The sequence below is a fragment of the Phyllostomus hastatus genome, unplaced genomic scaffold (genome assembly GCF_019186645.2).
Source record: "Phyllostomus hastatus isolate PE091 unplaced genomic scaffold, TTU_PhHast_1.1 phas_contig_62, whole genome shotgun sequence".
Classification (NCBI taxonomy): Eukaryota; Metazoa; Chordata; class Mammalia; order Chiroptera; family Phyllostomidae; genus Phyllostomus; species Phyllostomus hastatus.
The window spans coordinates 11,282,564-11,308,163 of NW_025333921.1; the positions used below are offsets into that span (position 1 = coordinate 11,282,564).

Here is a 25,600-nt window from a genome sequence, read left to right on the forward strand (position 1 = left end):
TTTAAAAAATGCAAAAAGTAGTTCTATTTGCTTAATACAGTCATTCTGTATATCTGGACACTACATCAAATTATTCAGTAATTTGTCTAACATTATTAAGCATACATGTTACTGTACATCCAATCTCTATTTAGTAACTTTTTCTTTATAAGGTGCATGATATTTTGCTTTGGTTGGATATTCATTTTGACTAAAAGAAATTAACATGCACTCTTTGCTAGAGTGCACTCTTTTACTATTTCTTGAGAAACAGTAAGCCATAAAACACTGATCTGTGGCTCCCTCCCCTTCATCCAATTTGGTCTTGCTTAGGAAACAGATAAAGAACATGGGCTCATCAATAGCCCAGATTATTTTCTTTCATAAGTTTTCTCCATTTGAAAAATATAAATTATAAGTGGATCACTAAATCTCATTTGGAGATAGGAAAAAGCTATGACTTAATACAATTTAACACTATCATTGCTTTTTTTATTTTTGTGTATATTTTATACCTTATAAAAGAAATAGCTTATCTTTAATTGTAGGTGCCAGGAATGTTTATATATTATATATAATCATTTATATATTATATATAATATATTTATATATAATAAAAATATAATATATTTATAGTAAAGATGGGAATATGTATATTTTAACTGTGTTTATATATTATAAATATACACACATATATGTATATGTATATTATAAATGTGTATTTATATATTGTATATAATACTTATATATAATATAATACTTATATATAATATATAAATATACATCTATATATACACAGTTTTTTGTGTGTGACTATGACAAGTTACTCCCATTATAATATTTATAATATATAAATCAAAGCCATAAAAATAAAAAGTGATATTCAATGCAGTATATATCTTCTCAAACTGACTTTCAAGGAAATATATTTCAAATTATATGTCTTTACTAAAATATTTTATTTGTACATTGAGATAAAATACTTTAAAGGATAGCTTTGATTAAAAATAAAATGATATAATTTATGAAATTAAAATTATAGCATATACAACTAGAAGTATATGTATACAACACAAATAAAAATTTTTAAAAATACTTTAGGAGGAAAATAGGTATATCTTAGTTTCTTCATTTAATATACAATACATATTTGAATATATTCATCCAATATCATTTTTATTTAATCAATATTCAAGTGGTCAATACTCTAATGGATAAATTAAAAATCACTTTACTGCTGTGATTTCGTTTAAGAAATTATTCTAGTTTTCTTCAATAAGCTGTCTATATACTTTTAAATGATATTGAAGGAGAGCAGCATATGCCACCCCAAAATGTGCAACTTAGGCTTGTGGATTATATTGAGCTGGAGGCAATCAAGACCCAGCCTACTCAAGAAAAACTTTTATTTCCCCTTACCACCCTAAAGGAATTTAGACAGGGGGTCTGGCTCAGATAGAGACAGAGAGAGAGAGCTATTTGAGAGATAACTTTCTGGCAGGGCAAACATCTGTTCTTATCATCCTTATGAATTACCTTTCCTCCTTTGAAACCTCATGACCTTATCAATTCCTTAGCTCAGGATGCCCACTTGCATTGGGTCTCATTTTTATAGAGTTTCTGTATGTACAAAAGTGAAAATTTGTTTTATTCACACTAATCTGTCTTATGTCAATTTATTTATTACACCAGCCAAAGAACCTAGAAGGGTAAAAAAAAAATTTCTTCTAACATATATATGTATATTTTCAATGATTAATTGTAATGTTTCAAGTAAAAAAGAGCCAAAAAATTAACAAAAGAATTTTTATATAGTTGCAAAAACGTGAATGAAATTAAACAATGGCTAAAAAATTAAGGTCTATTATTAAAATTGCAATGTACTTTGCAATTTCATTCAGCAATTTAAAAATTAAATTAATTTTAAAACACTATGTTTCAAAATATTATATTTGCAACTTCTTATTCTGGTACACATAATGTGTGCTAACTAGTAATTGTAGAAATTAAAAATATAAAATAAACCATCTGATTGCTAGGGATAAGCAATGTTTACAAGAATTTAATAATTTAAATAATTTCTTTTTTGGTAATTAAGCTTGTGGGAAGAGGCTATAGAGTTGTGTAAAATACCTGTAGGCTTTTTTTTTTTTACTCACTAAACCACTCTGCATATTTTAAGAAGAGGCACATTAAGTGGAAATAAAAATAATTTTAAAAGTTTTAAGAAAATGATTGCTTTATAATTATAATACATTTTTGCTAAGAACAAACCTCACTAAAGATTTTAAAAGAAGGTATCCAGCCATGTAATATAAAAAATAAAGATATTTATTGAAAAAGGTAAAAGATACAAGAAATATTGTACATAGGACAATGATGCCTCAGTTCCCTTAAAAGTAAGCACCTTGGGACCATATAGAGTTCCCTCATTTTTCATCAGCTTCCCCATTGTATTTTTCTGAATCTCATCAGTGGTCTGGAATCTCTTCCCCTTCAAAGGTGATTGAAGTTTGGGGAAAAGCCAGAAGTCACAGGGTGCCAAATCTTGGATGTAGGAGGGCTGAACTACTTGGGTGATTTGATGTTTCACCAAAAAGCTCTTCAGGATATGTGATGCATGAGCGGGCATGTTGTCATGATAAAACTGCCAATCACCAATTACCCATGGCTGTGGCCTTGTGAATCATCTCAATGGGTTTCCACAGAGGAATGTTCAAGCCTAATGCCAAATTTGATACAGATTCGTTAAGCTACTAGTTCAGTAATTTTGAATGCAATGACCACACAGTACATATGCTTACTCAACAGCATCTATGACCCCCACTGACTAGTACAGTGAAGTCATTATTGATCACACATGTGCATTCCAGTCTACTCTCCTTGGCTGCCAGGTTACATGATGTCCTGAAAACCATTCTCGTTATATTAATAATGGCTGGACTTTTTCTCAACAGACTTTGTTTTTAGGCCCTTACAATGTAAATTCATCAAAGTCCTACTTACAATTATATCTGTGCTCCTTTAATCACTTTGGTTGGTTATTGTTTAATTGGATACAAATGAAACTAAACAGGAAAATAATGTGCCTTGGAGATACCAATTTTTTTCTTATTTATCATGACCATTTCTTTTTCTATGTTTATATTTCAAAGAAGATAAAATTATATATAAATATAGGACTTCTGACTAATATGGAGGTATAGATACACTTTGCCTTCTCACACAACCAAAAGAAGGACAACAACAAATTTAAAAACAAAAAAATAACCAGAACTGCCAGAAAATTGAACTGTGTGGAAGTCCAACAACCAAAGAGTTAAAGAAGAAACATTTATCCAGACCTCTAGGAGGAGTGGAGAGGATGTGTGGCAAGGCATTTGCTTGAGGACCAGGTGGGTGAGGTGGCAGCTGGTAGAGCAGATGGACCCATTTTGCATGCAGATAGACAGGGAAGGACAACTGAGGAGCAAGACAGACTGCACAACCCAGGATGCAGCATGGAGAAATAAAGCCTCAAAACCTCTGGCTGAAAAAATCTGTGGGCCTTGCAGGAAAGGCAGAAACTTTCAGTTTCACAGGAGAACTTGTTGGAGAGACCCACAGCATCCTAGAATGTACACAAACCCACCCACCTGGGAATCAGCACCAGAAGGGCCCAATTTCCTTGTGGGTAGCTGGGGAAGTGGCTGAAAGCCAGCCTAGAGCAAGAAAGCTGCAAGGGTCCTCCTTTGACCCTTCCTCAGAACACAGCACCACAATGCAACAATGAGCATTGCCCCAACCCAGCAAATACCTAAGTCTCTGCCCCTTACAATGTAACAGGTGTACCGGGACAAAAATAAAAATCATGGCCCAAATGAAAGAACAGATCAAGCCCTGGCTGGCGTAGCTCAGTGGATTGAGCGTGGGCTGTGAACCAAAGTGTTGCAGGTTCGATTCCAGTCAGGGTATATGCCTGGGTTGCAGGCCACAGTCCCCAGCCACTGCACATTGATGTCTCTCTCTCTCTCTCTATCTCCTTCCCTTCCCTCTCTAAAAATAAATAAAATCTTTAAAAAAATAAAGAAAGAACAGATCAAAGCTCCAAAAATTGACCTAAGTAATGGAGAGATAGCCAACCTACCAGATGCAGAGTTCAAAACACTGGTAATCAGGATGCTCACAGAAATGGTTGAGTAAGGTTACAAAATAGAGGAAGAAGTGAAGGCTATGAAAAGGAAATAAAGGAAAACATACAGGGAAGCAACAGTGAAGAGAAGGAAACAGGGACTCAAATGAAACATCTGGAACAGAAGGAAGATATTGACATTCAACCAGCACAGAATGAAGAAACGAAGATTCAAAAAAGTGAGGAGAGGTCTCCTGGACAACATTAAATGTTCCAATATACAAATCATAGGGGTGCCAAAAGGAGAAGAGCAAGAGCAAGAAATCAAAAAGTTATTTCAACAAATAATGAAGAAGAACTTCCCTAATCTAGCAAAGGCAATAGGCTTCAGGAAGTCCAGGAAGCTCAGAGAGTCCCAAAGAAGTTAGACCCAAGGAAGCACACACCATGGCACATCATAATTACGAATAAAAGTAAGGAGAGAATCTTAAGAGCAACAAGAGAAAAGGAGGCAGTTACCTACAAAGGAGTTCCCATAGGGCTATCAGCTGATATCTCAAAAGAAACCTTGCAGGCAAGAAGGGGCTGGAAAGAAGTATTCAAAGTCATGAAAGGCAAGGACTTACATTCAAGATTACTCTGTCCATCAAAGCTGTAATTTAGAATAGAAGGACAGATAAAGTGCTTCCCAGATAAGGTCAAGTTAAACGAGTTCATCATCACCAAGCCCTTATTATATGAAATGTTAAAGGGACTTATCTAAGAAAAAGAAGATGATCAAAAATATGAACACTAAAATGATGACAAACTCACAACTATCAATAACTGAACCTAAAACAAAACAAACAAACAAACAACTAGAACAGGAAGAAAATCACAGAAATGGAGATCACATGGAGAGTTATCAGCAGAGAGGGAGAAGGAGAAGATTGGGGAATAAAAGTACAGGGAATAAGAAGCATTAATGGTAGGTACAAAATAGACAGAGGGAGGTTAAGAATAGTGTAGGAAATAGAGAAACCAAAGAACTTATATGTATGATACATGGGCATGAGCTAAGGCTGGGGGCAATGCTGGTGGAAGGTGTATAGGGTGGAGGGGAATAAAGGGGAGAAAACAATTGGGACAACTATAATAGTATAATCAGTAAAATATACTTTAAAATTCTATATAAATATAAATGTGTGTATATAAACTAATGTACAAGAATTCATTAATATAATAAGCATTGTAAGAATGGAGGTCTTAATAAACTAAAACATAAAAAAGTTCAAGTGCTGAAAAAGGTGTTCTGTAAGAAATATAATAATTTGACATCTTTCCTCATTTAGATATTTTCAGATATCAATCTATATACAGTAAGTCCTCAGATCCTCCTAAATTTGAAATAACAAGGACTAGTCATGCAAGAATCAAGAGGTATGCAGAATGTACATATTCTTATACCATTTGTTATCAATTTAAATTACTCAACACGTTTACTCAATAGCTATAATGTAAAATATTTCATGCTGGATATACAAAGTAAATAAAACATAGATTATTAGCTGCAATAATATAACTAATTGCTGAGGGTGGCATACATGCATGTACATGTATTCATGTATATATGCATATGTGCATGAAAAAAGGTCACATTCCATGAGTCCTCCTTACATGTAGCATGGCTAACCAAGATAAAAACAAATATTAATTGTTTTCATATTTTTAAAAGTTTTTATTTATTTATTTTTAGAGAGGGAAGAGAGGGAGATAGAGAGAGAGAAACCTCAATGTGCAGTTGCTGGGGGCCATGGCCTGCAACCCAGGCATGTACCCTGACTGGGAATCAAACCTGCGACACCTTGGTTCGCAGCCTGCACTCAATCCACTGAGCTATGCCAGCCAGGGCTTGTTTTCATATTTTTTAAAAAATACTACAAAAATTAGACCATCATTTTAAAAAATACTATTGGAATTCCTGTATTATTTTTTTTGCAGGATTAAGTAGGTCTTGGTAGGCATACTGGCTAGACAGCTGGCAGGCATTATGTGCCTGGAAAATGAACATTTTATTCACTCAGAAATATTATGGAGTTGTTAGCACTTACTTGTAAGCAAATGCTCAGACACTTCAGCAAATTCTTCCAAATACTTGGGAATACATGAAAGGGAGGTCCTTGAAAGACACAATGCAGCCTCACTTAGAACTGGCAATACAGTTGGCAACCAGCACCCTCCTGGACAGGACAGGAAAGCTTGCCTCTGAGAGCAAGTGCTGTCGGACTACACCGACTGCTCTGCAAAGGCAAATTAGGACACAATCTTTTCACCTACATCAAATGAACTAGACTTTGCCTATGTCTGTCGATGCCTTTCAGTCAGTTACCTCCCTGTCACACTAAAGACAACTGTGCCATTATTTATCTTCATCCACTATTGAATGTTAATGTCTTGAACTGAACTTAATATTTCCTATGGGACTTACTAAGAAGAAAAAGCAAAGGAAATTTAACTCACCGATAGAATTCTGGACATTAGTATACTCTATGGAGATACAGATCTTGGTTTTTGAACCTTCAAAATTCCCTAAAACCACTGTGTTCTCCACAGCTTTTCTTTCTACCAGTGCTTTCCTGGTGAGGTGTGAGCAGAGTGAAATGAATCGCCCTAATAGTTTTGGGAATGCTGGAACTTTGTGCACTTACACTGAACTTTGTGGAAAACTCTGGAGGAAGCACAGAGTCATGTGATTACCAAGAATGAAGTCTTCCAAACTTTGTTAACTTTCTCTGTGGTCACTTGAGGATGTGAATTATTCTGGGAGAACTGAGGAGAGGTATCTCTTTTATAATTCTTTTTCTCTCTGACACATGTTTTCACATGAACCTCTCAACCATGCATTTATTGTCCTGAGTATAAATGCCAGCCAGGGAGGGAAAAAGCAATACTGAAGTGCTGAATGAAACCTGCCATCTAAAAGCTACATTACTTGGAGAAAAAACTAGTAATTAATTGGAAATCAGCCAAAGTACCTGACAAATAATACTTTCCATATATGTAGGAGTTTCTATACAACAGGGGCAGGGAATAGTTAAGCAGCAGTCAGAACCTTGCTCCTCATCTCATACGTAAATGAATTTGTTGACATTAGTTCCAAACATAATCCTTCTATTCCTTAATTATTCCTTCAAATTTAAAGTCAGTTAATTCAATCTGCCGATGTCCTTAAGTCTAATATAAAAATACACATGTTTGGACTAAATCTTGTATTCTTTTTCTGACTTACAAAGGAACCACAGAAAGAAAACAACATTGTTGTTTATTAAAGTTTATAGTCTCATCTAATTTATTATTTTCTTGAGGACTTTGCCACTGTGTATTTAAGAAATAGTACATCAATTAAAAATTATAGCAGCCTTAAAGGAGCTAGAACAGACTGTGTTCAGTTTGTTTTTCCTCTTTCAGCAATATCCACACCACCTGCCATAAAAATTATCGAGGCCTCCTTGAAAAATCTAACATCAAGTAGACATCATTAAACTTTTTAAATTTATGAATTTAGTTACTTTTAATATTAAAACAAATTTTTGTTAGACCTTTAACAGCAATTTCAATAAGAATAATTTATAACCTTATTATTCAAATCTCACAGTTAAACAATACCTGTTAAGAAAGCCAAGCAAAAGTTCAGCACCAAATATCGGTCTGAATTATCTCAATATTAATAGATAATTATGCAATCTACCAGATAATTTTGCAAACTTCATATCTGCAAAATTAGCATTTCAATGATTAGGTCTCCACAATTGAAACAAAAGGATTTCTTGAAATAGGTGGATAGCTGGGCAAAGGGCAACAATGCTGAAGTAGAAACATGAACTGTGAAAAAAAGGCATATTATAATTTGCAGTAGCATTACTTCCAGTCTTCACTTTATTTCATTATGCATGGCCAGTTTTTAATATTAGGCTTGTTGATTTTTTGGCGTTAACTCACTGAATAACACCATTAGAATCATCATTCACATACACATACACACACAAATACAATTCTCATCTATTAGTGTATATCAGCTCAGGCAATGCCCAGATGTAGGGGAAATTATAGTTTAAATTGGGAAGCCATAATATACAAATATTTTATCCTAACCCAACTTCAAAATCACCTCATTTTACTAGTGACATTCTGTATCATTGCTCCCCTCCTCCCCCACCAATAACACAGAGAAAAGTATTTACTTACACTGCACGATGAGCTGCACCAAGGCCTCTCTCGGTTTCACATTAAAACCATTGTACTGGCTGGTCTGACATCTGTACATTCCTGACATTTCCCTAGACACATTCACAATCCTCAGTGTTCCGTCATAGCTCTCCATTTGCATTGACCCATCCGGCATTGTGACTTCTTTATCTGCTCTAGACCAAAGGATGATGGGTTTAGGTTTTCCAGTTACTTGACACTGCAGTTCTATTGTGTCTCCTTCTCTGGTGACCAAAGGTGATTTTTCCTGTGGAACAGTCAGATTGGGTGGAACTTGAAATGGGAAAAAGAAAATTTTTCAAAGTTAGTATAAACTGGTAAAGCATATTCAAATACAGAAAATCATAAGGAAACAATTTCTGCTGGTTGAAGATGTGTGAAAATTCAAATGACAAAAATTATAGAGATCTTGGGAATAAGTGGCAAATACTGTCCTTGAAATAATTCTGAATTGTTTATATAGAACTCGCTTGAATGAGGTCTTCAAACTTTAGCAAAATAAATAACCATTAAATTAGACTGTAAATGGCCAACTTATGAACAATCTACTCAATGACTTGTTATTATCAGCCATTAACTGGGTCTTTAATATCTGCAATTCACAGAAAGGTGATCCTGCTTGTTGGGGGTGGGGTCAGCTTTTTAGTCTTCCGCTTTATATGCTGCTATATCTTACCTAAACATGCTATAAGAAAAGGTAAGTGACAATGTAAACTGAGCAGGCATGGTAAACACAGGTAGTAGGAAAGGGAAAAAGAAGAACCTTTGTCATACAGTTAGAAGTTTTGACTGGTTTAAAAACTGTTGCCAAATTGCTAAGGTTTAAGGTTTGTTTTCTCCCTAGTAGAAATGAGACGGAACAGCTCACTACAATGCCATGCTCGGATAATCCACTGTATTCTTCTTTTTTGAATGTTTAATATTTTTTGAGGCTTATATTTAATATAATTTCACTTTAAGACATTTTGAGACCACTGTAAATAGTTTGCCATAATGTTGCTGCTATTTCTGTAAAATTAATTTTAAGTGAATTTTAAAAAATATGTTTCGATAAGAATTGTAATTTTTCAACTTGTTATTTTCTGATTTATTGAAAATATTTATGAGAAAATTAGGTTGATATTACTGGAATTCACTTTACTGTGCTAGAATGTATATGTATGTTATGATTTAGGACAAAATATAAACTTCCAAGAGGCAATTGGTACCTAATGAATTTTCTTACAAATAAAATCATACATTTCATTGGAAGACTTTTATTTTTAATACAATGCATATGAATTCAAATGTATTTACGCAATAGAACATCAACAAAAAGCATGGACTAAATTAAATGCCAGAGTACGAATACACAGAAACACATGAATAAGCCTTCCCTTAAGCGCAATGTGCTCCCTTTGGAGACCACTGCACATGGGTGAAAAGGCGGACATTTTACTCTCCCCTGCAGCATTGCTGTGCTCCAGTGTCCAGGAACAAAAGCAAACACAATTTTTAAATTATCTGTTGATGAATATTTAATTTTTTCATATAGAAAAAAATTTAAGTCCAAAGTGATATGAGAATTAATTATCTTACTATGTATCTTCATGTATACTTTTTCACTTAATTCCTTCATTTACTTCTTATCTTAAATAAGTAGTGAAATGATAAAAAAGTAAATAAATAATGCATAGCATCTTGGAAATGAGAAAATATGGAACATTAAAACATTAGGCACCACTTTCTATAAATATACATATATATGTGTGTGTTGTATGTGTATACATATGTATGTATATGTTATTAACACACATGTGTATGTATATACACACACTAAGAATTGCCATTAACAAAGCATATATTTAAGTATGACTACATTTTAAAAACCTGCGTGATCAAGTAATTTCATTTAATTATTTCTTCTTGTAAATACAAACAGTTAAATGGTTGTGTTAACTTACTCCTTTACAAGTAAACCACAAGGGAATGATGCAATTCTAAGCAGCCTCCTCTAACAATGAGTTCAAAGAGAAGCTGCAGTATTTACTTACCTTGCGAGGGAAATCACAAAGAATAAGAGCAATAACCTCAGCACTTAACATTAATTATGCTCCTACTATGTGCTGGACAAACTTAGGTATTTTACATTTTCATTTAATTCCCTGAATAATCCTAAGGATTATTTAATATTAAAATTTAACAAATGAAAATCCTGAGAATAAAAGAAGAAAAATACTTTGGTTTGAACAAAATTCAAACTGAGGCCAATCTGTAACAGGTGGGTAATGCAGGGACATGATACCCGAAGCAGGTTCCAGTAAACTATGGTGTCTGAAACGAATAACTGGAGTTAGCACCAGACTCCTGTTCACAACTGCTCTGCTCCTATGGGCAAACTGGACTAATTGTCCCTGCCCATCTCTTCATCACTAGCCCAGGGACAATAAAACAGAGTCAAGGTAGAAGTGTGAGGGTGTAAGGTATAATTGACACACATTTCACAGATTACCTTATTTATCTATTTTATGTAATATACTTATTTCCATCTTATATATCTATATATAGACATTAGAATATTTTCCCAATATAAACCCAAACTGTTTTTAAGATATAGTAATCCAAATACATATATAAATTTTAATAAATCTATGTGAAATAAATGAAACGAAATGATAAATTATGAGATTATTATGTGGAGTATTCTTATTTGAAATCTTCCATCCTCATTACTTCCAAAAACAAGCCAGGTGACCTTGGCCAAACTTAACCACTCTGAGTATTAATTTTTACATTTTGAAAGTGAGAATTTGCATTTTATGAGCTCCAAAGTTATTAATGTTTGATTATAAGAACAAACAGTAAAGGCTTAAAGATAAAAGTGGTGTTAAAGTATTTATTTCATGATTTAATAAGATGATTATTCAAAGATTTTATTACATTAGGCCATTCTAAAATAGACCCTTAACTAGCTATGCTTTATGTTTATCATGTAAAATAGTTCAAAAACTCCATTTGTAAATTTGTTTGTTATTCATTTATTTAGATAAACTTTCCTCCCTATGCAGTCAAAATTATTGAAATGTAAACTTAAATTTTAATCTAGGTAACTTGAAAATAAATTTTACATAAATTAGCCCAGTTGTTGCACAACAGCAAAACATAATTAAACTATTGTTTACTTTTCATCTCTTCCATGGAGTTTTTTAAATCTTGAAATTGGAGTTACTGGTAATTCTTTCTTTGCAACATTCTTGACCAAGAAAGTTTGTAACTTCTCAAAGTTCTTATAGGCTTCTCTCTCTCACTCCCTCCCACATAAAATTTTCCATTCTCTGGAATTTTATACTCAACCCTCTTTATTACTATATATTTTCTGTTATGAGCACTAGTTGGTTCTCACAAATGTATCTGTTTTATGTGTAGATAATATGAAGGCCAACTTTAGCCCAAGGTTCTTTCAGTTTACGATTGCACACTCTTTCTATATTCCAAAAGTGTTTCAAATCTCCGCACTTAAAAACCATTTATTTCTTGACTTATTAATTATTAACACACTTCATCTGGTAATTAAAAATTGTAACTTTTTTTGTTTCTTTCATCACTTCTCTTTGCTCACTACTTCCTAACTGCTGCTTTGGTTTCTCAATCAAAAATGTCTTATGTCTGCCTATTTCTCTTCATGACTGTACTGATTTCTTAGTAGAGGCCATCATTTTGTCTTTTTTTGACAGTGTCCTAATTGGTCTTTCTGTCACCAGTCTAATTCTCCTAAGTCTCCTGTTATCCTGTCATAAATTTTATCATCATAAATGCCATTTTGTTCATGTTGCTATGAAAACTACAAACCTCAATGAGAATTCTAATAATACTGCTTTAATTAAAAAAAATTGAGAACAGCCCGATAGAAATGTTATATAAATGGTGGTACAAGCACACAACAATATGATGCACCCTTTTTAATCATAACATAATAGACCTACATTTACGGAGAAAGATACTTATATTTTTAATGCAAGAAAAGAAAACTAGTAAATAGTATGACCATTGTTAGCAAATGAGTAAAATATGTTTACTGAGCAGTGTAAACAGAAATATCACACTTTTATACAATAAGAGTCATATGCTAATTAATGTTAATGGAGAGCTTCTTAAAGGGGAGACTGTATATGATTCATCTTTATATCACCAGCATTCTGCACTCTATTTAGCACATATTAGGAACTCAGTAAAAACATTTAAGCACATTAAGACAGGAAGCAGTTGGGCCCTGATTCAGAGAAGACAAGGAGACTTATATGTGGAAAAAATCTAAAAATGTTCCAAAACACAAACAGTAGCTCTCACTTAATGTGGGATTATTGGTAACTAAATTTTCTCTGTATATATCTTTCATTTTTCACTCTTCCACAAATCATTCAATGCATGTTAGCATATTACAGGCTTCAAAAAGCCCAGAGAAACTTAAAATGTTAATGCAACCTAGTTTTCAATGCTTATCTGATAAAACTTCATTTTTAATAACACAAATATATCACTCAGGAAATCATGCTCTAGACAACATAGTCCGAGAAATACTCCTCTAGAATTTCTCACCCTTATAACACTCATTCACATTTGATTTTACCAACTAGTGAACCTTAGTGCTCCTGAACAAGCAATTTTTTCCCTATGTTCAGCATGTATTCTAGCATCCCATGACTTCCCCTTGTATTGAGATTCTGTTCAAATGTTACCACTTTCATAACTTTGCCTAGCCTAGGCTGAGGTGGTTGCTCACTATTATACTGTACACTCATTTAACCTGTACTTGTGGCTCTGTTCTATATCTTTTCTCGTGTTTATATCTCTGACCAGATAGCTCCTTGAAAGCAGTGTCTTAACCTATGTCTAAAATCTGGTGCCCTGCTTTCCTATTTGGCACAGACCAGGAAGGCACAAAATAATTGAGGAAGGAAGAGGGGTAGAAATAGAGAGAAAGATAATAAGTAAGAAGATAAAGAGATATAAATATAATAGAAATAAACATAATAGATAAAAATCATAAACATTTTAGAACAAAAGTGAAAAATAACAATAAAATGTAATGGTAGCCCTGGCCGGCGTAGACTGAAGGGTAATGGGTTCAATCTCCTGTCAGAGCATGCACTTAGGTTGCAGCTTTGATTCCTGGTTGGGGCACTTAGGAAAAGGCAGTCAATTGATGCTTCTCTCGAGTGTTGATGTCTCTCTCTCCCTCTCTCTCTTTCTCAAACCCTTCTTCTCTCTAAAAGCAATGAAAAATTGTCCTTGGGGGTGAATTCAGCAAAATAGCATGATAAGAAGTTGATATTCAAAAATAGTTGATATTGGCATTTTTATATTCCAATAATGAACTAACAGAAAGGGAAATTAAGAAAACAATACCACTCCCAATTTCTTTAAAAATAATAAAATACCTAAGAATAAATCAAGGATGTAAAATACCTATACTTGGAAAATTATAAGACACTGAAGAAAGAGATTGAAGAAGATACAAATAAGTGGAAGTACATACTGTGTTCATGAATAGGAAGAGTTAACATCATTAAAATGTCCATACTGCCCAAAGCAATCTGTAGATTCAATACAATTACTATCAAAATTCCAATGAGGTATTTCACAGAAGTAGAACTAATATTTCAAAAATTTATATGGGATAACATAAAGCCTCACATAGGAACATGGATCTTGAACAATATGAACAAAGTTGGAGGAATCATGTTACCTAATATCAAACTATACTACAAGGCCATAGTAATCAAAACAGTCATATAGATTAACAGATGCATAGATCAATGGAACAGAATAGAGAGCCCAGACATAAAACCACACCTTTATATTCAGTTAATATTTGACAGAGGAAGCAAGCACATAAATTGGGCTAGAGATAGTTTATTCAATAAATGTTGTTGGGAAAATTGAACAGATACATGCAGAAAATGAAAGTAGACCACCTTCTTATACCATACACAAGAATAAATTCAAAATTGATCAAAGACTTAGATGCTAGACCTGAAACCATAAAACTCCTAAAAGAAAACGTAGGCAGTAAACTTTCAGACATTGCTCATAGAAATTTTTTATCAGATATATCTCCCTATGAAAGGGAAACAAAAGAAAAAATAAACAAATGGGACTTCATGAAACTAAAGGGTTTTTGCAGAGCAAAGGAAAGTGTTAACAAAATAAAAAGACAGCACACAGAATGAAAGACCAAATTTGCCAAGATATCAAATAAGGGGTTAATATCTAAAATTTATAAAGTACTTACAACACTCAACACCAAAAAAAATAACCCAATTAAAAAATGGGCACAAAACCTGAATAGACACTTCTCCAGAGAGGACATACAGGTGGCCAATAGACATATGAAAAGATGCTCAATGTCACTAGTCATCAGAGAAATGCAAATTGAAACCAGAATGAGATACCATCTCACAGCTGTGAGAATCACTATCATCAATAAGTCAACATACAAGAAGTGTTGATGAGGCTGTGGAGAAATGGAAACCCTTTTGCACTGTTGGTGGGAATGCAGACTGCTGCAGCTGCTGTGGACAGCAGTACAGAGATAGCTCAAAAATTAAAAATAAATCTACCTTTTGACCTAGCAATCCCACTACGGGGAATATATCTGAAGGAACCCAAAACACTAATTTGAAAGAACATGAGCACTTCTATATTCATTGCAGCATTATTTACAGTTGCCAAGATACAGAAGAGGCCCAAGTGTCCATCAATAGGTGAGTGGATAAAACAAAATGGGACATTTACTCAATGGAATTTTACTCAGCCATGAAAAAGAAGAAAATTCCACCCTTTGCAACAGTATGGATGGACCTGGAGAACATTATGCTAAGTGAAATAAGCCAGTCAGAAAAAGACAAATAAATACCATACAATGTCACTCATATGTGGAAGCTAATGAACACACTCAACTAACAAGCAAAACAGAGACAGAATCATAGATGCAGGGCAGGTGACAACTATTAAGGGGGAGATTAGGGGTGGAGGGATTGAACAAAAAGAAAAAGGACTTATGGACATGGACAACAGTGTGATGACTGCTGCGGGGGAAGACATATAAGGAGAGTAAATGCTAATGAAAAAATACAATCAAGTTTAAAATCTAGGACACACAAAAATAAAAGCAATGCAAAACTGTCATCGGGGTGAAGATAAAAAAAAAGAAAACGTAGTAATTGTACAATCAGTAGCCTATACAAGTAGTAGAATCTCCTGAAAAATATATTGTTAGTATAAATTTCAGATGAAGGTCTTGAGATGTATGGAAGTATATGTTAGAGTTTAGAGACTCAAAAAAAGGGGACCTTATAATTTTCCTTTTTTTCTCTCTCTTCATTTAAAAGTTTAGAAAGAGGCTGCACATTGTTTAGAGTAGAATAAAGTGCTAATTCAGAGACGTGAAATTTATTTTGTTCATGTTTATTATGTCTTTTATCTAATTAACATATTTTTAAAATATTCAGTTTCACCATAAAGACATTAAAATAAATTAAAAAATTTGAAATGTCCACACTTCATGATGCACATTTATTTGCAATGTACTGGCTAGAAAAAAGTTCTTCCTAATAAAAATGCAGAGCTACATCTTCTGACATATAGTGTATGTATGTGCTGCCCTTACTTTGATTTTTCTTATCTGCAATGCTACTGTTAGAGATTCAATATCAGAGAAACTTGAAAAACATATGAGATCAACATCTATTATTCCAAACATAACCAAATAGACACATAATTTGGACAAACTGGCTTTCTGTCAACTATTCCTTTGCATGATAGACTATAAAATAAATAAATAAATAAAACTATTTGACCTAATAAGTGAGTTTGACAAAACAGTGGAATACAAACAATATTCAGAAATCAAAGGCACTTTTGTACACCAACAATGAGATATCAGAATCAGAAATCAGGAAAAAAATCCCATTTGTTATAGCAACAAAAAAAATAAAGTATCTAAGAATAAACCTAACCAAGGAGGTGAAAGACCTGTACTCAGAAAACTACACAACACTGAAGAAATAAATTAAGGAACACAAATAAATGGAAACATATACTGTATTCATGGATTGGAAGAATGAACATAATCAAAATGTCCATACTACCTAAAGCAATTTATAGATTCAATGCAATCTTTATTAAAATACCAATGACATATTTCACAGATATAGAACAAACATTTCAAAAATTTATATGAAACCATAAATGATCCCCAATAGCAATGGCAATCTGGGAAAGAACAAAAGAGAGGTATCACAATACCTGATATCAAGCTATATTACAAGGCCACTGTAATCAAAACAGTCTGGTACTGGCATAAGAACAGATACATAGTTCAACATAACAGAATAGAGAACTCAGAAATAAATCTAAGTCTCTATGGTCAATTAATATTCAATGAAGGAGCAGAAGCATAATATGGAATAAAAATAGCCTCTTCAACAAATGGTGTTTGGAGATCTGGACAGCTACAGGCAAAAAAATGAAATGTAACCACCAATTTATACCATATACAAAAATAAATTCAAGATGTATAAAAGACGTAAGTCATGACACCATAAAAGTCCTAGAGGAGAACATAGGGAGGAAAATGTCAGATATTCCACACAACAATATTTTCACTGATATGTCCCTTAGAGCAAGGGACATAAAGGAAAGTATGGGACCTCATCAAAGTAAAAAGCTGCATGGCTAAATGAAACATTAGCAAAATGAAAAGGGAACCAAGTGTATGGGAAAATATATGTGCCAATGATACTTCGGGACTATGGTTTGATCTCCAAAAATATATAAATAACTCACATGACTCCACTCCAGGAAGACAAACAATCCAATTAAAAAATGAGCACAGGCCCGGCTGGTGTAGCTCAGTTGGTTGAGCATGGGATTGGGAACCAAAGGGTCGCCAGTTGGATTTCCAGTCAGGGCACAGTCCTGGGTTTGGGCCAGGTCCCCAGTAGGGGACACATGAGAGGCAACCACACACTGATATTTCTCTCCCTCTCTTTCTCCCTCTCTTCCATTCTCTCTAAAAGTAAATAAATAAAATCTTTTAAAAAATGTTTTAAAAAGCGGGCAAAGGACCTGAACACATACTTCAAGTGGGACATACAGAGGGCTTCAGAGACATATGAAAGGGCTTCAGAGACATAGGATGCTCAGCATCACTAGCCATCAAAGAGATGAAAATTAAAACCACAATGAGATACCACTTCACACCTGTCAGAATGTCCATCATAAACAAATCAACAAATAATAAGGGCTGGTGAGGTTGTGGAGAAAAGGGAACCCTAGTACACTGTTGGTGGGAATGCAGACTGGTGCATCCACTGTGGAAAACAGCATGGAATTTCCTCAAAAAACTGAAAATGGAACTGCCTTTTGACCCAGCAATTCCACCGCTGGAATTATACCCTAAGGATACTGAAACACTAATTTGAAACAGCTTATGCACTCCAGTGTTCATAGTAGCACAACTTACAATAGCCAATTGTTGGAAGCAACCTAAAGTGCTCATCAGTAAATGAGTGGTTCAGAAAACTATGGAACACTTACACAATGAAATACTACACAGCAGAAAGCAAAAAGGAGCTCCTACCCTTTGAGACAGCATGGGTAGAAATAGAGTGTTATGCTAAATGAAATAAGCCAGGTGGTGAAAGACAAATACCACATGATCTCACCTGTAAGTGGAACCTAATCAACAAAACAAACAAGCAAGCAAAATAGAGCCAGGGACATGGAAATAAATAACAAATTGACAGTAACCAGATGGGAGCTGAGAGGAGGATAACAGGGGAAAGAAGGGGAAGGATTGAGGGTGGGAGGTGGGGGTGGGTAGGGTGAAGGAAAGTCGTGGTGGGAAAACAGAGACAACTATACTTGAACAATAAAAAAAAGAGAAAAATAAATAAAATAAGTTTGTCTAAATAAACAAAAGAAAGTGAAGTGTTTTCATCTTCTCATTGAAAAGCAAACAAGCAATTTAATCTTAGTCTTTTCTAGGAAAATGACTGGCTTATTTTTTTTTTTTACTGAAAAGAATGTGAGAAAGGCTAGTTTATCTGTGCTATATGAGAAAATATGCTGTCTGAAACAAAGACATCACAGTATGCTTTTTATGGACTTATTGGTTTAAAAATATATATTATATTTATAGTACTACAATACTAGTCTTTTAAACAAAGTATGTATTTCTTTCAATATATTTATTTTAATATAAAATCATAGTAAGATAAGTAATAATTAGATTTTCATCCAGCCCCAAATAAGGGGCTGAAAGGAATTCTAACAAGAAACCCCAAATAAGTGTAGTGCTAATTTAATTATACCTGAATTGAGAAACAGTTTATAATACATATGCATGTCTACAGTAGAATGTCGAACCTGTATTTAAAATATAAATTATCAGACTTCAAAAAAATGTGCATTTATGAAAGATTTCCCCAGAGGTCAGATTCAAGAATTTCCATGCTGCCCAGATCTAGAGACTTGATGTGAGTTTCATTCCTGGTTCCCCACTGATTGAAACGCTGAGGTTAGCAATATCCATATTTCAGACTACACAGTATTGAAGGAAAGATAGTGTACCTCACTTAACTACTGCTTACACTTAATTCAGACATAGCTTTTGGTGTCCAAGTCAGTAGTTCCTAATCTCTTCTTGCTGTCACATTATATTTTAGCTTTGTAAGCATGAGACATGCACATAAATATATTCAGAATATGATTTTTTGAGAAATCACAATATTTTACATGGAAGTTAAGAAATGAACAGTTTGTAACTGCAACAATTATCAATGGCACATGAGTAAATATTTCTCAAAATAGAGTATGAGGTAAGACAAGCCATTGCTTAAGTGAAATGTCAACATGTTTGTTGTAACTCCACTCATCTTTCTTCCACTCAATATTGGTAACATTCTAATCATTATGCACCTCACACTGATTTCAACACACTACTAAGATTTGGAATAATTGTGTTAATAATACTTGACACTTACAAGAATGTGATGCTCTGTGGCCTTGGGGTTATACTCATAGAATGATATAAGGCAAACGTGATAATTTTCTTTAATCTAAAAATACTACCAATCCAAATCCCCCCAATATTTTTAACCAGTAAACTTAACTCATTTTCAATAATGTATTAATTAAAATATAGTGATATTTAGGTAACAAAAGAAACCCAACTAGCTAAAATCTCCTCATTTATTAATTGACTTGCTGATACTTATTTCCTTTTGGAAACCACTACTGGAAACGAATGACGTTTGATAAAAGCTGACAACATTCTATAGCTCATTTCTTATTAATAGAATAAAGGTTCCAAATACTGTTGCTTTAAAATATGCAGGACTTCCCTGAGCCATAGTTAATGTAGTAATATATTACATCATTGCATTTCCTACTATATTTTCTTCCCACCTATAAACGAGTTACTAAAATCCAACTCATGAGTGTGTCTTTCACCTCCTAAAAATATTACCATTTCTGAAATAATCTTTCTTAAAAATGCTGTCATACTAACATTCGAATATCTTCAGGAGCCCCTCATTTTCTAGGAGAAGCCTAACTCCCATTGTTCCTTTTCCATCTCACCTGTGAACTGTGATTAAGGTGCAAGCTTCTGGACAAGCCCTCTGCTCAGCACAGGCATGTCTTCTGGCTTGCTTCACACTCTCATTCTCAACTCCTCAGCTTCCTCACTGTTACCCAGGAGTGACTTTGTCCTCACAATTCCATCCCTATAATTCTCCATTTTTAAGGCCCAGTTTCAGTCTTCTGTCTTAAGTCTTTTCTGATTTCTGTATCTTTTATTCACTTTCCAAGTCCCTGAATTACAGTATATCTCATTTATTTTACAATATGTGTCAGGACAAAATGTCCACTCTTACATATGCACCTAAAACATCTTGAGGCCAGTACCAGGTTTTATCTATTTTCTCTGCAGTTCCCACACCATGTGACATTTTAAGTATTTTAGAGGCACTTAATTAATTTTGATTTATTTATGGAGTACTAATCAAGGTTACCAAGGAACCAAATAAGAAAAGTATTGATAAATAGTCACATCTTGATTATCCATGGCTTAATTATAAAGTGTATAAATTTCAAGATAATTTTTCACAAAAATTTTATTTTTAATTTTTAAAGACCACAAAGATATGTTTGTATAAAGTTAGTATGCCTATTAGATTTTAATCTGGTCACAGGACTGACATAGGGCAGTAAAATACTGAAAACATTTGGTAGTGCTGAGTAACTTGGCCAGGTTGTGGCTTTGCTCTATTAGCAGTAAAGTAAAGGCCAGTCCAGTCGATTCTACAACAGAATGTCCATGCAGAGCCATAAATGGTGGGACCCAAAAGTAACCAGAGTTATCTTCTGGAGGGCAGGCCCCTTATAGTACAGGCCTCCCCTGCTAGATGAGTGTTCTAGGAACCCATTTTTATCATTATAGTAGCTGGTGTTGTGAGAGGCTGCACTTGGCTTCAATTAATTTTTTTTGAAGACTTCTTCAACTTGTTTGCCCATTTTATGATGGCTTATTTACAAGTGCACCTGCCTACACCGTGCTGTGTTCAGCAGATTTTGACCAAAAATGGTATGACCCCCATGCTCCACCCTCCCTCTTCACCTAATCTCACCTGAAGACACTTTTTTTGTTTCCCCAGATGAAAAAAGCCCTCAAAGGGAAATATTTTGTCAATGTGTAAGAGGTAAAACAAAAAATGGCAGAAGCACTAAACAGCATCAAAATTGATGATCTCAAAAACTTTTTTAAGCAGTGGAAAAAAGGTTTCAGTAGGTGCATTGCATCAAATGGAGAGTGCTTTGAATTTAAAGTTTTGAATATGAAAGAATAAATATACAACTTTTTATAAATAAATTCTGGTCTTTGGGGGGTGTGTCCCTCCTTGTATTCTTAGACTTACATTTGGTTGGACAAAAAGTTCTTATAGATTTTTCATAAAAGACACATTTTTCATTTTCACCAATAACTTTTTTAATTTGGGTATTTTGAGTATGTCAGCTATATCCTGCATGGTACAATATTGATTGTTCTCATTTAATGTCTAGGTTTTATCACTATCAACTTCAACTGGTCTGTCTGACCATGGAGCATCATCCAGTGAGAAATCTCCAGCACAAAACTTTGCAAACTACTTTTGACACGTTCGATCAGTCACAGTACCTTCTCTATACACTGCATAAGCCTTCTTTTTCATTTCAGTTGTATTTTTAGCATTCTTAAAACAATAAAGCATACTATGCTGAAAATGTTGCATATTTTCTTCCATCTCCAATATTAAAATGGCTACACAAAAATTCACCAACTTTGATAAGTTTTTTTTAAATACATGCTGATGTAACAACTGTCACAATACAACCTTAGAAAATTGTTCAAATGAAGTTAAAGACAACTAAGTGCTACCACAGCTATTGTACAGAAAAAAAATGAACTTTTTGGCCAACCCAATATTACTTACAGTCCTGTGGGTAAATTTTATAGGAAGCAAGAACTTATTTTGAAACATGTCCTTACACCAGATGGTAAGCCTAATGTTTTTGTACATGACATAAACAAGCATAAGTATATCTCTTATCACACTATGTAAATAAAAGCTGCCTTTTTTGCACTGACACTTTAAAAAAAACTTATTCACCTGTAATACATCAGGAAATGCTAATAAAACAAGGCTGGCAGTTTTTTACAAATCTATCAATAGAGCAGAAAGAAAGTACCTTTTAAACAAGAGGTTAAAATATAGCATTTGAATTTGGAAATTCTAAGGGGAAATGTATGTGCATGCACACACACACATGCACAATGCTTATTTTTTAAAGAGTTGTAGAAAATCTTGTTACAGTGGTACTGTTAGTTACTTGAAACATGTGGAGAGAGGCAGAATCTTGGAGTATAGCAACTGTGGAGGGTTAGTATTGGAAGATGGAGGACATGCAGTGCTATTCAATTGGAAAACAGGTTTGGTGGCAGCAGTCCTGGCTGCTCCAACATCCCTCTCCCAGCAGGTGTTGCTATGGCACAAGAATAGTCTCTGAGGGATTCAACACAACACAATGTATACAATGAAGAAACAAAATAGAAAATCATTTTCTGAGTGGCATTCCTATTTTCCCTGCTACACGAACTACAAAGCCAGTTGCAAATACACAGGTCCCATCTTGTACCTCATAAGCACGTAAGTGAATGGCACCTTAGGCTAAGGTTGCTTGTGTAGCATTTGATTAAGTTTATTTTCAAGTATATATCTTGAATTATTGTGATCTTCACATTATCTAGGTTTATAACTAAATCTTATAATAAATATTTTCTAGAATCATTAAAATAAATCTGTATCAACAAGAAAATGTCTAGTGATCTCTGAAAAAACATGAACGCACACCTTTTTTCTGTTTTTAATGTCCCCTGACTTATTGCATATGCATCTTACCTACTGAAGTACATAAACGGACGATGGTCACTGATTAAATATATAAATCTTACATGGGGAAACTTTCTTTTTTAAAGCTATTAAATTAAAAAACACAGGAGCAAGATAGTTCTGCTTGCTGATGACTCTAATTACATTAACATTTTAGCAAGCTAGGAATCTGGACTAGACTGAGATCATTGGAAGGAATACAAATTGCAAAATGAGAACTTGTTTTTAATCTATACTAAGAAAAGTGGTATTATAAGAGTTAAAACATTAAATGAGATGACAAGTTGTGTAGTTACTACATTATTGGTAGGTCATTTGATGAAGAGATAATCTATAACAGTTTCTGGGGATCAATTCCTGGACTTTACTCTTAATCAACTTCCATTTTATGTTTGGTGTGTGTTTTTTAAATAATAGTTATTTGTATATAAGCAACTGATTAAGAATTTTAACTTTAGGGACTTTTGGCCAAGATGGAGGCATAGATACACTTTGCCTCCTTGCACAATCAAATGAAGGAAAACAACAACAAATTTAAAAACAAAAAATAACTAGAACTGCCAGAAAATTGAAATGTATGGAGGTCCGACAGCCAAGAAGTTAAAGAAGAAACATTCATCCAGAGTGGTAGGAGGGGCGGAGATAGGTAGCCCATTGGAGAGGACTCATGGCAAAGCGGGAGCTGGAAGACCGGAATGAGAGAAGTGGCAGCTGGCAGACCAGGAAAAGTGGCAGCTGGCAGAGCGGGCGGTTCCACATTTGAATGGGGATAAACCAGGAGGAATAACTGGGGAAGGAGACAGACTGCACAACCCAGGGCTCCAGGGTGGGGAAATAAAGCCTCAAACCTCTGAGTGAGAGCACCTGTGGGGGTGAGGCAGCAGTGGGAGAAACTCCCAGCCTCACAGGCAAGTTCGCTGAAGAGATCCACAGGGTCCTAGAATGCGTACAAATCCACCCACACGAGAATCAGCACCAGAAGGGCCCACTTTGCTTGCAGAAAGCCAGGGAAATGACTGAAAGCCAGCTAAGAGCTGAGGAAGTGGCATTGCTCCCACTTGGACCCCTCCCTCACTTACAGTGTCACAATGCAAGGAAGTGAGTTACCCTTCACCAGCAAATACCTAAGGCTCCACCCCTTACTATGTAACAGGTGCACCCAGACAGAAAAATAAGGTCCAAATGAAAGAACAGATCAAAGCTCCAGAAAAAATATGATTAAGTGATGAAGCCAACCTATCAGATGCAGAGTTCAAAACACTGGTAATCAGAATGCTCACAGAAATGGTTGAGTATGGTTGCAAAATAGAGGAAGAAGTGAAGGCTCAATGTGTCTTCTGCTCAATGATTTAGAGCAGAAGGAAGAAAGAAACACTCAACTAGAATAGAAGGAAGACACAAGAAATCAAAAAAATAAGGAGAGGCCTCCATGACAACTTTAAATGTTCCAACATCTAAATCATAGGGGTGCCAGAAGAGAAGAGGAAGATCAAGAAATTGAAAAGTTATCTGAACAAATAGTTCAGGAGAACTTCCCTAATCTGGCAAAGGAAATAGACTTCCAGGATGTCCAGGAAGCTCAGAGAGTCGCAAAGAAGTTGGACCCAAGGAAGCACACAACAAAGCACATCATAATTACATCACCAAAGATTAAAGATAAGGAAAGAATCTTAGAGCAACAAGAGAACAGGAGGCAGTTACCTCCAAAGGAATTCCCATGAGGCTATCAGCTGATTTCTCAAAAGAAACCTTGCAGGCAAGAAGGGGTTGGAAAGAAGGATTCCAAGTCATGAAAGGCAAGGACCTGCATCTCAGATTACTCTATCCAGCAAAGCTATCAATTAGAATGGGAGGGTAGATGAAGTGCTTGCCAGATAAGGTCAAGTTAAAAGAGTTCATCATCACCAAGTTCTTATTATATGAAATGTTAAAGGGACTTATATAAGACAAAGAAGATGATCAAAAATAAGAATACTAAAATGACAATTCCCAACTATCAACAACCAAACCTAAAAAAACAAAAACAAAATAAAAAATGAACTAAGCAAACAACTAAAACAGGAACAGATTCACAGAAATAGAGACCATATGGAGGGTTATCAGCGGGGAGGAGGAGGAAGTAGAATGGGGGAAAAGGTACAGAGAATAGAAGCATAAATGGTAGGTACAAAATAGACAGGAAGAGGTTTGAAATAGTACAAGAAATAGAGAAGCCAAAGAATTTATATGTATGACCCATGGACATGAACTAAGGTGGGGGAGAGCTGGTGGTAGGAGGAGTACAAGGAGGAGGGGAATAAAGGAAGGAAATGGGACAACTGTGTTAGCATAATCAATAAAATATATTTAAAAAGGAATTTTAACTTTAAAAGCTGAATATTATCTCCTGAACATCATATTATATAAACTAAAAATTATAAGCAGGAAATAGTCCCATAGCTCAAAAGTTATCTCACAGATCCCCAAATTCCTGCAGTTCTTATAGTCTATAAAATATTTGTGTCCTTACCTACTCACTCTAAAAACAATGGTGCCCTGACTGATCCAAATGCAGCTACATGTTTTATAAGTGCACTATCCCTTAGATGAATAGCACACACTCTGAGAGTGACAAAAGGACTGCACAAAGAAAACATATGCCTGTGCTACAGCTCACACTAATTCATTTAACACATTTTTTAGCTCCTTCAATAGGCCAACATTCTTAAAATTGAGGACAAGAGAGATAAATCAGGGCATTTATTTCCTTCAAATATGATACTATGCTCTATGAAAACTGATAAATAGGGAG

At 34.5% G+C, this 25,600-nt stretch overlaps 1 protein-coding gene across 1 annotated transcript in view; it reads right to left on the bottom strand.

Moving 5' to 3' along the window:
• The window catches only part of MDGA2 (MAM domain containing glycosylphosphatidylinositol anchor 2), an 835,187-nt gene that overhangs the window by 183,076 nt on the left and 626,511 nt on the right, over nt 1–25,600 (bottom strand). Inside the window, exon 8 of the mRNA XM_045848684.1 lies at nt 8,315–8,608. Within this exon, the coding sequence (XP_045704640.1) occupies nt 8,315–8,608 (294 nt within the window). The remainder of the gene's footprint in view (nt 1–8,314; nt 8,609–25,600) is intronic.